Genomic DNA, 14,758 nt, shown 5'->3' with positions numbered 1-14,758 from the left:
ACCCCCCAGGGAGTGTTTTAAACAAAACACAGATTCCTGGGCCCGTCTATATTTAATGAGTCGTCACCTCCATGACCTCTTCCACCGTGTGAGAGTAACACCCAATGCGAAGTGGTGGTGAAGATATTTGGAAGATGAGGTTTTTGACTGATGTGGGTCAGAAAGGGGAAGATGTTCCAAAAAGGGAATGATATGTTCAAAGACACAGAGTTATTAGTAACTGGTCACACTGGGGGGTGCCTGGCTGCCTCAGTCGGTGGAGCATGTGATACTTGATCTCCTGGTTGTGAGTTCAATCAAGCCCCATACTGGGTATAGGGATTACTTAAAAATAAAATCTAGGGGCGCCTGGGTGGCTCAGTGGGTTAAAGCCTCTGCCTTCGGCTCAGGTCATGGTCTCAGGGTCCTGGGATCGAGCCCCGCATCGGGCTCTCTGCTCAGCGGGGAGCCTGCTTCCTCCTCTCTCTCTGCCTGCCTCTCCGCCTACTTGTGATCTCTCTGTCAAATAAATAAATTTAAAAAAAAAAAAATAAAATAAAATCTAAAAAAAAAAAAAAAAAAAATCTTAGAAACTGGTCACATTGGGAGAACTCTAAGTGTTTCAGTTTGACCAAAATCAGTAATTTGTAAGTAGGGCATCTGGGTCACTCAGTCGGTTAAGTGTCTGCCTTTGGCTCAGGCCATGATCCCAGGGTCCTGGGATGAGTCCAACATTGGGCTCCTTGCTCAGCAGGGAGCTTGTTACTCCTTCTGCCTGCCACTCCCCCAGCTTGTGCCCACTTTCTCTCTCTGACAAATAAATAAAATCTTTAATAATAATAGCTATTATTATTATTTGTGAGAAAATGGCTAGAAAAATCTAGAGGTATGTGAAGGTTTGGTCTCCAAAAGGTCTTGGATGGTAATGCTACAAAAGCAATTTCTCATTAAACTCATGGAACGCTACTGGAGAGTGGGAAACAGAAGTGCGTTTTACAAAGATTACCCTGGATACCACATGGAGAATGGATTGAAACGGGAAAAGAACAGAGACAAGGAGACAAATTAAGAGGTTATTATAATAATTCAGAAGAGGAAGAGTGAGGGCCTGAACCAAGCCAGCACAAGCAGTGAAGAAGAGATTTAAAACAATGTCGGGGGACCTGGGTGGCTCAGTGGCTTAGCACTTGACTCTTGATTTTGGCTCAGGTCATGATCTTAGGGGTGTGAAATAGAGCCCTGCGTTGGACTCCGTGCTGGGCATGAAGCCTGCCTGGGATTCTCTCTCCCTCTCCCTCTGTTCCCTGCACCTCCCACCCCCAGGCCAGTGCACATGCCTGCTCTCTCTCTCTCTCTCAAAAATTAAATTTAATTTAAAAAATAAGACACATTATGGAAACTGAATTGTAACTACTTAATTATCAAGTAGATAGGAGAGCTGAATTGGAGGGGTCTGAGCTTCTAGCTGCAGCATATGTGTCAATAACAGTACCATTTATGAATATGGAGACTAGAGCAGAAAAAGCAGGTCTCAGGGTTGGGACCGATGGGGAAGAATGCTACATCAGTATCTAGACATAATGAGTCTGAAGCAGCTAGAGGACTTCCACACAGAGATGAGTGCCTTGCAAAAATGGGTCTATAGCTAAGAAGGTCCTAGGCTACAGATGAGATTTACGGTGACAAGCACATGGTAACCAAACCTACAGAAGATGAGACCATTCATAAAAGTGTCTGAGTGAGGAGAGGAAGACAGTCGATTGATGAAGAGAGGCTCTGGAAATGCCTGATTAGCCAGAGAAATAATAGCAAAATAGAAAAAATATGGTGTTAGGGAAGGAAGGCAGAATCAACAATGTCAAAAGTCATAGGGATAAGAAAAGAAACCAATGGAAAGTCCCTCATTGCATGTGAAAACTAGAAAGCTTGAAAATAGTACTTTAGAATAAAAGTTTCAGAGGGGAGGCTGGGGTAGAACCATGGGCCAAAGAATGTACATGCACAAGTGACTAGGATGGACACAAATAATATGATGTCTTTTGTTTTGAGACTCTGTATGCAAACGTGTGCATGTACTCATGTCCGCATAGGTGACAGAGTAAGTGGAGCTGAGGTGTAGTAGGAGGGCTGAGATGAGAAAAGGCTGAAGCACATTTACATAATATGGGGAAGGAGCTACTGGAAAGAGGTTGAAGATAGGAGTAAGAGTGGTGTTGACAGCAAATGAGGTCCCAGAGGAGGAATGAGGCATCAGGGTACAACCCTACGACAGGAGAGAGAAGGCTTTATTTCCTGGGACTTCAGGAAAAGATGAGTGCAGAGAGAAATAAGTTTGCAGGTGGTAGAACATGAAGTTGAAGAGTTATTTCTGGATTTTTAAAATGTTTCTCTACAGAACTGAAGGCAGATCACATTCTGCAAGTGGTGGGTGTGGGGGGTGGGTTGAGAGCCAGTTTCCTTTGGGACAAGTCAGAGCGGAGGGGCAGTGGGACTGACAAAGGGCATGGAGGAAGAGAACCGGGCAGCCCAGCCCCAGTCAGTGCCTGAGCCCACCCAAGGCATACACATAAGCCCAGAGTTTACAGAAACTGAACGACTATCTGACATTAGGTGTCACATGGTAGGAAGAATTAAAGAGCCACAGAGATGATCTTTCTAACATATCAGAACAGCAAGAAAGTTATTAAGTAATAGTAACTTAATAATAATAACTTATAATATAATAACAACTTAGTAGGGTGGGGAAGGAAGTAAGGTACTATAATAAATGAAAAAGTCAACAAACTGAAGATCCTGATGAAGTCAAAGGGCTGGGAAGACAGAAAGTAGCCCTCAAGGCAGCAGCATTTAAGATTTCGGGTTGAGAGCTGAAGAGGTCCAGAACGTGGTTCCTTCCCAGAGCCACAGTCCCATCCAGGCACAAAGAAAGAGGTACTGAGAGAAGAGGGTGAAGAGGAAGATAGGGTATGGGTCCTGAGCATTCTAAGCTGAGAGGGGGAGACTGCGGCGCAGGGACTGTGAAGTCAGGTGAGGACAGGTACAAGAGCAGTGATCAGTACCTGGATGGCACAGCCTCAGAGTGAATTGCTTTAACTTGCAGTTTGGAGAGTTAGGGCTGAGTTAGGAAACTCAGGTTACAGGGGAAGCAAGGACAAGTAGCCTCTACCTGGGAGAGACAGAAAGGTACTTTAGTCGGGGGAGAGCCAGGCTTCAGCAAGGAGAAGATGCAAGGAGAAGGTTCTCTGTGTGGCAGGCTCACAGGGGAGTGCAGCTCCGGGGCACACCACAAACAGCAGCAGTGGGAGAGACAGCAGGGGGCAACGGGCCACATCTCCTCTGAGGAAGAAAGACTTCTCCTAAAACTAGGTACCTATGCTAAGCGAATGGCTTTCTTCCTGAAAAGACATACAGAAAAAAGAGCCCAAGCTAGTGAGGATGGAGGAGAGGTTAGTAAATACACTGCAAACTGAGCTCTCCTGGCAGCCTTCAACCTGTTGTGTCCGACAGGCATCTGCGTACATGAGTCTAACATCTGAGACAAATCACAAGTTTTACTGACTTGTATACTTGAGAAGAATTTAAGTCGCAAATGTCTTACTCTTATGTGTCTCAGTTCCAATTTTTAACAATTCCTCCATTTAGAACAATTTGATCAAACTACTGAGGGGATTCAAACATACTTTATCATATCCAAAGACTGCAATCACAACAGATTTATGTAAAAATCAAAGACAACTCTGGGCTTGGCATACGGGAGGAAGAGAGCAGGTTGGCTGGGGCCCTCAAGAGGGATCTTGAGGTGGCGCTCTTCCCCTGGTCTGTACCCAGACTGTGGTGGAGACCCCGCACTCTACCATGTAACAGAGCCGAGCAGAACCGAACACAGCCACAAGTGAAGGCAGGTGACACTGGGAAGATCTGGATGGATCGCATCCATGTCCACTTCCTGGTGGCAGTTATGCCAAGATGTTAGCACTGGGGAGAACCAGGGGAAGGGTATGCAGGATCTCTGAGTGCTACTTCTCACAACTGCATCCATCTACAGTTGTCAAAAGAAGCTTGGGTTGTTGTTTTTTGTTTTTTTCTTTTTTAATTAGAGGCAACAAAGCAAGGTGTACAACTGGGACACACTGTCTTCAAAACTCAGGGTAAACACTAAAGATTAGTGTTCTAGCTCAATGATACTCAACAGAAATTTGGAGAGGGTGAAGGGGCACCTAAATGTTAGAACCACTGCCCACGCCCCCATTCCCTTGCACACACACCAACACCAGAATTGTTGCCATGGTGAGCCACGTTTCAGACGTTTTTCTATCTTCAAGTGCAATGCAAGTAAAGAAGAACAAAAACACCACTCTCTGGGGGCGACTTATCTCTACAAATGCTACTAACCAGTAAGGAAAACATGTAAAAGAAACATAATATTTAGAAAGTAATTTATAATAAACATGAAATATTTTTAAGAGATTACTTCTCATTTGATTTGTCCAAAATTAGCCCATATGCTTTTTCATGGAAATGTACTTGATAACAGAAAGAAGAATGCTCTGTTCCTTTAAGAAAGAAAGTATGGACCTTTCCCCCAGTACATTTTTTCTTTTTCTTTTTTTTTTTAAAGATTTTATTTATTTATTTGACTCAGAGAGAGAGAGAGAGATCACAAGTAGGCGGAGAGGCAGGCAGAGAGAGGGGAAAGCAGGCTCCCTGCTGAGCAGAGAACCCGATGCAGGGCTCGATCCCAGGACCCTGAGATCCTGACCTGGGCCAAAGGCAGAGGCTCAACCCACTGAGCCACCCAGGCGCGTCCCCCCCCCCCCAGTACATATTCAGTGGGATATCCATACTGTCCTAACGAGGAAGATAACGTATATAAGTGTATACAATCTGTAGCCTTGAGTAGAGTGAGATTATTCAGCCTACATAGGAGGTCTCAGCATACTAGCACCATACCCTCGTCAACTAGCGGAAAGAATCACAAACAAGTAGGAACCAAAATGTGATAAATTCAGTATTTTTTCTTTTTTATGTCCCCACTAACAAGCAGCCCTAAAGAAAAGAACCATGCCCACTAAAATCTAATATGGAATAACACTGTAGAATAGTAAGTAGTAATTTAGTATTTGAACAAATGGTATCAATCAGAACAAAAATTAAAATCACCTCAGGACAAACACATTTTTAAAGCTGTGGTGTGACACCTATTCACAGAATTGTGTACACGCACAAGTATGTGCATCAGAATCCAAATGTTCAACCACAAGGGAACTTTTACATAAAAGAATGGCATATTCAAAGCCGGGATCAAAGCTACTGAAAGACTTATGATAGGAAAATGCTTACAATGTATTATGAGGTGGGAAAAGAGCTACAATTAGTATGTGAAGCCTTCTAATTTTAAACTTATAAGAATGTATATAGGGGTGTCTGGGGACTCAGTCAGTTAAGCATCTGACTCTTGGTTGGGTGACTCTTGGTTTCAGCACAGGTCATGATCTTAGGACTGAGAGACAGAGCTGCATGTCAGGCTCAGTGCTCAGCATGGAGCCTGCATGAGATTCTCTCCTTCTCCCTATGCTCCTCCCCTTTGCATGCGCACTCATGCACTCTCTCAAATGAATTAAATATTTAAATAAATAAAAGAATGTACATATATGTTTATTCAGAAAAAATACAAAAAAAAATATAAACCCAGAAGTTTTAAATTTATTTTTAAATCATGAGGTTTTTCTCTTTTATACATTTCTGTTTTAAAAGTTTTCTACAGAGAGTACATACTACTTTTATAATGTGGCAGAAAAAAGAAAACTACAATGATAAATATTTTCAGTAATATTTAAAAGGTTATGGAATAATAAGAAATTTACATATACAAGTACATATACACATATATATGATTACCATTAATTTTAAAAAAGAGAATTATGCATAAGAAAAAAGGTTAGTAAGAAATACACTGAAATAACAGTGGCTATGTTTGAAGGATGCAATAATTATGGGCAATTTTCCTTCCTCCTACTATTTTGTGTCTTGAAATTTTTCCTTAAAGAACATGTATTATGTTAATATGAAGAAAACCACTGTACCTTATCAACCCTAATCCCAAACCTTCTTTTTCATTGTATTTTGCCTCCTAAAACAAACCCACAAATATACACATGCACACAAACCCAAAGTACTTACATGGGCTTACATCTCTGTATCTGTTTCGATTTCTGTTTTCTGGAAACTTGGCCACTCTATGAGGATAGTCATGGGACTCATTGCGAATTTCCTTAAAATAACAAAAATACATTTTAATATTCCTCTTAAATTGAGCAAAACAGATACTTTCCAGAATAAAGTAACATTTATCAAGCACTGATGAAATGCCAAGTACAACACAAAGCTCACTGTCTACATTATCTCATTCAGTTCTTACAACACCAACAGGAAAAACTATCATCCCTGTTTTATATGTGAGGGATGACAGGCTCCAAGAGGTTAAACAATCTGCCAAAGGTCATAACGCCAGTTAAGTGCCAGACCTCAGGACTGAACAAGGTCCTTCAGGCACAATGTCTCTGCTCTGGATGTATTCATATATTGCCACGTAATGATTCAACCCCTACAAGCAACATTAGACACGTTATGTAACACAGAACTAATGCAATGGAGGTATCTAAGGCTAATCATATCATACTCTGATTTCTTACTAAGCTCTCAATAATATCTACCTCTATTTTGGACTTTCTATCTTAAAACTTTCATCTATTTCTTCACCTTCATGCCATATTACTGTTACTTTGAGTCCAGAAATATCCTCAAATTTTATTTCTAGAGCCATAAATGCTTAGCAACCACCACTAGGTCAGAAGCTCATTTTAGGACCCTTACAGTTCTCTGTGTTCCACTGGGGAAGAAATTCTGTAAGGGTACGGGCACACTAAGCACTCAGCTATCTGGTGTATAGTGCATGAACAGTTGGTTTTTTTTTTTCCACTCAAATAGAACATATTATTCTGAGAATGCAGGCTAAACCAGAAACACCCAAAAAAGTGTGCATCAACAGCAAAAATTAATTTGATTTGTTTTCACACTATCACATGTGAGAAAAAGCATTTTAAAAGTGAGGCGCCACATGATTTTATAAATTAAGCATAAATAAATTACTCAAGTCACTTTTTTAGTATTTACAGATGTTTAGTTTAATAACTGTATTCTTAATTAATTTTGATTGAAAACCCTATGTATTTTTTCTTTTTTTAGAAATTTTAAATCTTTATTTTATTTTATTTCTTTTCAGTGTAACAGAATTCATTGTTTATGCACCACACCCAGTGCTCCATGCAATACGTGCCCTCCATAATACCCACCACCTGACTCCCCCAACCTCCCACCCCTTGCCCCTTCAAAACCCTCAGATTGTTTTTCAGAGTCTACAGTCTCTCATGGTTCATCTCCCCTTCCAATTCCCCTCAACTCTCTTCTCCTCTCCATCTCCCTTTGTCCTCCATGTTATTTGTTATGCTCCACAAACAAGTGAAACCATATGATAATTGACTCTCTCTGTTTGACTCATTTCACTCAGTATAATCTCTTCCAGTCGCGTCCATGTTGATACAAAAGTTGGGTATTCATCTTTTCTGATGGAGGCATAATACTCCATCGTGTATATGGACCACGTCTTCCTTATCCATATTTAGTAACGAGATTGAAGCAGTGATCAAAAACCTCCCAAAAAACAAGAGCACTTCTTGACAAATGCTCCTACTATGGATTCCCCAGCCTCTTGTATGCCACCAGCCCCAGAACAGGTAACTTTCTAGTTTGTATTTTCACCACTGAGCCTTCTAAGATGCAGAGAGTAGGGAACACAGACCACCTCTCAGTGGGTCACACTGCGTGTGCAAAGGACATGTGGAACACAACCTATGTTGGTATTGCCACTTTGGAAAATGCAATCTGCCACAAACACACAATAGAAACACATACACATACATGCTGTAATTGTTGCTACTGATTTTTTAATGCTTCTCTCTCATCCAGCAGTCTTACTGAGCTCTCTAATATTCTGTAGTGGCTCTGGATTTCTCAGTATTACCAAACAGTTGTAATTCTGTCTCTTCCCTGTACTTTTTTAATTTCTTATTTCTTTTTCTTATCTAATCCCATTGGCTAAAATTGACTATTCAATGTCATATAGATTTATTTTCCCCTCTGATTTTGAAACAACTGCTACTAAGGTTTAGCCTTTAGGCATAATATTTGCTTTGGGTCAATAGATAGATCAATAGATACCCTTTTCAAGTTAAGATATTTCTCTTCAATTTCTAGTTGGCTAAACACTTTTTATCATGAGTGGGTGTTGAACTGTATACACTGTTTTCCCTGCATTTATGGAAGGGATCATATAGCTGTTCTCCTTTACTCAGGTAGGTGCTGAACTACAATTTATACATTTTCACTTAGTAATATGCCTTTAAAGTTCCTCCATGTCCTTTCATGGCTTGATAGCTCATTTCTTTTTAGTGCTGAATAATATCCCATTGTCTAGATGTACCACCATTGTTTTATTTAAGATGTACGCATCTATGTTTTTAAGTTAAACTGACCCCTAATTTTCTGTTTTCATATGACTTAATTCAGTTCCAGTATCAAAGTATATAGCCTCATATATTAATTTGGACAGAAATATTATCTTTTGGTTTCAAAACTTTTCCAAGAAAGCATATAACAAATGTAATTAGCTGAAAAGATGAAAAAGTGTCAACTATTCAAATACATTAATTATATTAAGTTTTTATATGTTAAGTAATAAATTTTACATGTAAAATTAAATACATTCAGGTCTAGGCTTATATTTATTTGATAACTTCATATACTTTATAGAGTTAAACACTACAAAGTAATTTTTTAAAAACATTTTATTTATTCATTTGAGAGAGATACAGAGACAGAAAGAGAAGAAAGAGAGCACAAGCAAGGGGAGCACCAGAGGGAGAGGGAGAAGCAGACTCCTTGCTGAGCTGGGAGCCTGACATGGGGCTTGATCCCAAGACCTGGAGATCATGACCTAAGCCAAAGGCAGTCGTTAAACCATCTGAGCCACCCAAGTGCCCCTACAAAGTAATTTTATATTGCAAATTAGTGACTGACATAAAAGAAAAATATTAATTTAAAATAATACTAAAACAGGGACACCTGAGTGGCTCAGTTGGTTAAGTGTCTGCCTTTGGCCCAGGTCACGATCCCAAAGTCCTGGGACTGAGCCCTACATTAGGTTCCCTCCCTCTACCCCTCCCCGCAACTGATGTTCTCTCTTGCTGGTGCGTGTGCTCTCTCTCAAATAAATAAAAATCTTTTTTTAAAAAATTAAAAATTACAAAGTAAAAACATACTAAAACAGTTTTCTGTTAACAGCTTTTCTGTATCAAATGTAGAGAAAACAAATTGGCAAGAATAAAAAATTCTGATAACACTAGGCAGATGATAGTATTCTCATACGTTATTGCTGAATGTAAACAGATACAATGTTTGGGAATGATTTAATAAGATCATAAATTTGACCCACCTATTTTATCCTCTAGGAATTTATATTACATAGCCACACACCTGTGTGCAAAGATTTATGGACAAGGATGTTCACTGTACGTAAAGAGTGAAAAATTAGCAAAAATGTTAAGTGATCTTCACGAGTGAACTGGTGAGATAAATTATAAGGCACCAATGCCTTATAATTTATAAGGGAAAAGAAAACAAGGAAAAAGGACAAGTGCTACATATAGTGATATGAAAAATTTTCAAAGAAACAATGAAATGAACAATTTCACTGCATAGTGAAAAAAGTACAAAACAATATTGCACTCATGGTGGGGAGGGAACAATCCACTCAAACATAAATACGCCCAGAGTACAGTGAATAATTCTAGAAGGAGGATGAGAAATTAGTAAATTTGGGGGAGAAGGCCGAACATCTAGGGAAGGGTACAGATTTATGCAATAAAAATTTATTTTCATTGTGAAATATTTCAAATAGAAAAGTATATAATATCACACTCATTTTACCATCAGTGAGATTAAACACTTATTGCCACTTTTAACTATCTGCTTCAAATCTTTATTTATTTAAATTTATTTATTTTAGAGAGAGAGTATGTGTGTTTGCACACGCAAGTGAGAGAAGGGGGAGTGGGAGAGAGAATCTCGAGCAGACTCCACACTAAGCATGGAGCCGCCTTCATGGGGCTCAATCCCATGGCCCTGAGATCATGACCTGAGCAGAAATCAAGAGTCAGACACTTAACTGACAAAGCCACCCAGGTACCCCCAAACCCAACACATTTCTTAAGTTTATTCTTAAGTATTTTAAAAAATTTTTTATTTTAACTGATCTCAATAGGACTACGCTTTTTTTCTCCCTTAATCAATGAGGATGAATTTCATAGTATTACACTCCCTCATACTGACCATCTTTATAGTCCCAAAATAAATTAGGGAAAGGTGTTCTAACTGTATCTCTAGATAATACCTCATAATATCATTAGAATTTTAGGATTATAATCACAAGTAAAATTAAACGCCTATTTGGAAGGGGAAGGGAAAATGCTTACTCATCTATTTTTATCTTTCCTTTGTATTCAATCTGACCTTCTAAAGCTTTATTTTACTTTGTTGTTTTTCTAGCTTGAATGAAATGCTTGCTTAGCCCACTAATATCCTTTTCTTTCCTTCTTGCTTTAGAGACTGGTCAAATCCTATTAAGCTTAGAAGAGTGTCATCTCATTATTTTCTAGAGTCTCTAAAGGCATTATTGATTTCTTCTTTTACCCAAAAATGATTCTCAACGGCTGCTGTTTTCTATATGTTATGCTTCCTTATTTCCTTTTCCCCGTTTTTTTCTGTATTAATCAAGTTTTCTTTGTTCCTCTTTCCCTCTAGTAATTTATTTATTTTTAATATTTTATTTATTTGACAGAGAGAAATCACAACTAGGCAGAGAGGCAGGCAGAGAGAGAGGAGGAAGCAGGTGCCCCGCAGAGCAGAGAGCCCGATGTGGGGCTCGATCCCAGGACCCCGGGATCCTGACCTGAGCCGAAGGCAGAGGCTTTAACCGACTGAGCCACCCAGGCGCCCCACACCTCTAGTAATTTAGAAGTAAAAGTACCATTCCTATTCTACTGGGAATCACTCTTAAAATTTTGTAAAAGCCATGTTTGAACTTGTATTTTTCTACTAATGTGAAAGTATCTATCAATAAATCCCTACTGGTAGGAGAGCCTGGGTAACTCAGTCGGTTAAGTGTCTGCCTTCAGCTCGGATCATGATCTCAGGGTCCTGGGATGAAGCCCCAAGAGCAGGGAGCCTGCTTCTCCCTCTCCCTCTCTCAAATAAATAAAATCTTTTTTTAAAATCCCTACTGATAAAATCTATAGTACAATTATCATATATTTCACTTCCTTCTTCCTACAGCCCAATCCCCCATATTTTCTTGAAATAATCTAGAACTTCGGATCCGGTTTTTTTAATATTTTCAATTATTTCAAAATTAATTTCTTACCACTTGCAGTAAGGTTTACAACAGTATTTATAATGATTTAACGTTAACTCTAGAGTTTACTTGGCTTCACTGCCCAAACATACGTTCTATACCTATTTCATTTCTCTCAGCTCTTGGGGACATTTCTCCATTATCTTCTGGCATACAATGTCAGAGTGCGTAAGTCTGATGCAAAGCTGACAGGTTCTTCTCTAAACATAGCTTGTTTTTCTGTCTTACAGGGTTTTGTCTTCTATCCTGTTACTTGGAAAATTCATCAAGACACACCTAGGTTTTTATGCTTCTGTAATATATTCTTGGTGAAGACTTTGTGGTCCCCTTTAATCTTGAAATTCAAGGCTTTCTTCAGCTCAGAAACACTCTTCCATTTATGTCTTTGGTCCCTGCTTCATCTCAGGGTCCTCTGTTCTATTTCAGAACAACCTAACACAGAGATTTGAGACTTTTATGTGTTTTTATGTGTTTTAAGTGTTCTCTCATAATTTTCACTTTAAATATCTCTTTCCTGAATTCAGATTTTTCTCATGCTAACTTGGTATTCCACACAATCTATATTGCTAGTGAATCTTAAGGCTTTTTTCAACAATTATGTTTTATGAATTTAAGAACTCCTTCCTATTCTCAGTTTATTTTTATAACCTGCTCTTGTTTTGGGAATCTGAATTCGTTTTCCCTATTTCATATACTATTCAATAGGCTCTAAATGATCCAACTAGTCTCACTTTCTTGAGGTGCTGAACTTTCAATATGTCTAACATTTGTTTGTTCATCTTCACAGAAAGTGCAGGCATCAACTCTCACCCAGGCTTTTGTAGATGCTCACACTGTTTTATATCAAAATCCTCTAAATCTTGGAATTGGAGGAAACTGGTCAAGAAACAAACTTCCAGTTATAAGTCAAATAAGTATTACAGAGGTAATGTACAACAGGATGACTACAGCTTAACACTACTACGTGATACAGAGAAAAGTTACTGAGATTAAATCCTAAAAGTTCTCATCACAAGGAGAAAACTTTTCCTTCCTGTCTTTTCCTTTTATTCTATTTATATGAGAAGATGGATATTAGCAGAACCTATGTGATAATCATTTTACAATACATATAAATCAAACCACCATGCTGTACATACCTTAAATGTAAACAGTGATGTATATATGTATATCAGTCATTTCTCAAGAAAACTGGAAAAAAAAAACCAAAACCAACAAACAAAAAAAAACAAACCTCTAAGTCTCAAGCATATGGGTAAGACCCTTCTCTGGTGCCAAATAATAATGTAGATTTTTCTTCTTATCACTGCATTTTGGTCATTTCAATAATAAGTAAGAACAACAAAAAAGCCTTTATTGCATGGGATTAAGATCCTGTTCTTGTTGTCAATGTTTACGGCTATTTGTACCACTGTATCTAAAAACCTTTTCTTTTTTTATACTCAGACCTCAGAATTTTCCTTAAGACTATCGTAAGTGCCACAAGAAAAGTATGCTCACATTTAAAATAAACACAGAGGGATACCTGTGTGGCTCAGCTGGTTAAGCATCTACCTTTGGCTCAAGGCATGATCCCAGGGACCTAGAATGGAGTCCCACATCGCTTGGGGCTCCCTGCTCAGCGGGGAGCCTGCTTCTGCCCCTCTCCCTTCCCCTGCTTGTGCACTCTGTCAAATAAATAAATAAAACCTCAAATAAGTACACACACACGCACAGATATATACAAAATAAACATGGAAAGTAGATTTACTTTCACCTTGGGGAGTAAAGAGCACAGTGCATGAATAGACCCAAAAGATGACCAGGAGGGGCACCGGCCTGGCTCTGCTGATGGAGCATGTAACTCTTGACCTCTCAGTTGTTAAGTTCGAGTCCCACACTGGGTGCAGAAACTTAAAGGAAGACTCAAAAAAAAAAAAAAAAAAAAAAAAAAAAAAAAAAAAAGAAGAAAGAAAGAAAAGAATAACAAGGAGCATGCCACATAAACAAGTAGAGAATGACAGGTCTAAGTAGACAAAACAGCTCGTGCCAAGTCATTAAGATGCAAAAGTACATAAAAATAAACAAATGAAAAAATAAATAGATAAATAAACAAATGAAAGAATGAATAACTGATGTCTTGCAAGAAGGATAAGCAGCACAGAACTTGTGGTGCACGAGAGGGAAATGCAAGAAATGAGGATGAACAGGCACAGAGATGAGATTATACAGGCATTTGTTCACGCTTCATTCACCCAATATACATAAAGGAATTCTGCAAATTATAAGGATGGTACTCTAAATGGCAGGAAGAGGGAGGAAAAAGGGATGGGATATTCAGCAAACAGTATGATAAAAGCAGGCAATTATTTAGGGAAAAAAAAAAGAACTGGTCAGGAACAAGACAAGAATTCCCAATTTCACCACTTTTTTCCCCCCAAGGATTTTATTTATTTATTTTAAACTTTTTATTTTTAAGTAATCTCCACATCTAACCTGGGGTTCAAACTCACAACCTCAAGAACAAAAATCACACGCTCTACCAAATGAGCCAGTCAGGCATCCCACACTTTCACCACTTCTATTCAACAGTGTACTGAAATTTTAGCCAAAGTAACTGTGCTATAATAAATAAACAGGCATTCAAATTGGAAAGGAAGTTGTAAAACTATCTTTATTCACAAATGACGTGACCTTATATGTAGAAAATCCTAAAGAACCCACCCACCCACACCAAAAAAAACCTGTTGAGTTAATAAATTCAGCAAAGCTGCAGAACACAAAAATCAACATACAAAAGTCAGTATTTCTATACGCAAGCAATGAATCCAAAGAAGGAAATTAAGAAAACAATCCCATTTACAACAGAATCAAAAAGAATTGTTCTGAATAAACTTAACCAAAAAGGTGAAAGATTTGTACACTGGAAACTACAAAACACAGCTGAAACTAAAGATAACCTAAATAAATACAAAGAAATCCTGTATTCATGAATTGGAAGATTTAAATACTAAGAATACAAAACTACTTAAGTGATATACTGATTCAGTGTCTATCAAAATTTCAGTGACAACTATGCAGAAATGGAAAACCTCATCCCAATATTTATATGGAATTTCATAGGACCCTGAATAGCCAAAACAATCTTGAAAAAGAGTAACAAAGTTGGAGGACTCACATTTCCGGATTACAAAACTTACTGCAAAGCTACAGTAATTGTACCAGTGTGGTATGGCATAAAAACAGTCACAGAGATCAATGGAATAGAATACA

The 14,758-nt window shown here is 38.6% G+C and overlaps 1 protein-coding gene across 3 annotated transcripts in view; it reads right to left on the bottom strand.

The window, feature by feature from the left end:
• The window catches only part of PTPN2 (protein tyrosine phosphatase non-receptor type 2), a 79,772-nt gene that overhangs the window by 51,463 nt on the left and 13,551 nt on the right, over positions 1 to 14,758 (bottom strand). For 2 of the 3 annotated variants that reach the window (XM_046024873.1, XM_046024874.1), the window contains exon 2: positions 6,160 to 6,250. The exons of the other annotated variant lie outside the window; for it this stretch is intronic. In XM_046024873.1, coding sequence (XP_045880829.1) covers positions 6,160 to 6,250 — 91 coding nt within the window. The remainder of the gene's footprint in view (positions 1 to 6,159; positions 6,251 to 14,758) is intronic. 3 annotated transcript variants of the gene reach the window in all.

The sequence above is a fragment of the Meles meles genome, chromosome 12 (assembly GCF_922984935.1).
Source record: "Meles meles chromosome 12, mMelMel3.1 paternal haplotype, whole genome shotgun sequence".
Classification (NCBI taxonomy): domain Eukaryota; kingdom Metazoa; phylum Chordata; class Mammalia; order Carnivora; family Mustelidae; genus Meles; species Meles meles.
Note: the sequence above shows the minus strand (reverse complement) of the source record. Positions and strands in the feature narration are given on the sequence as shown.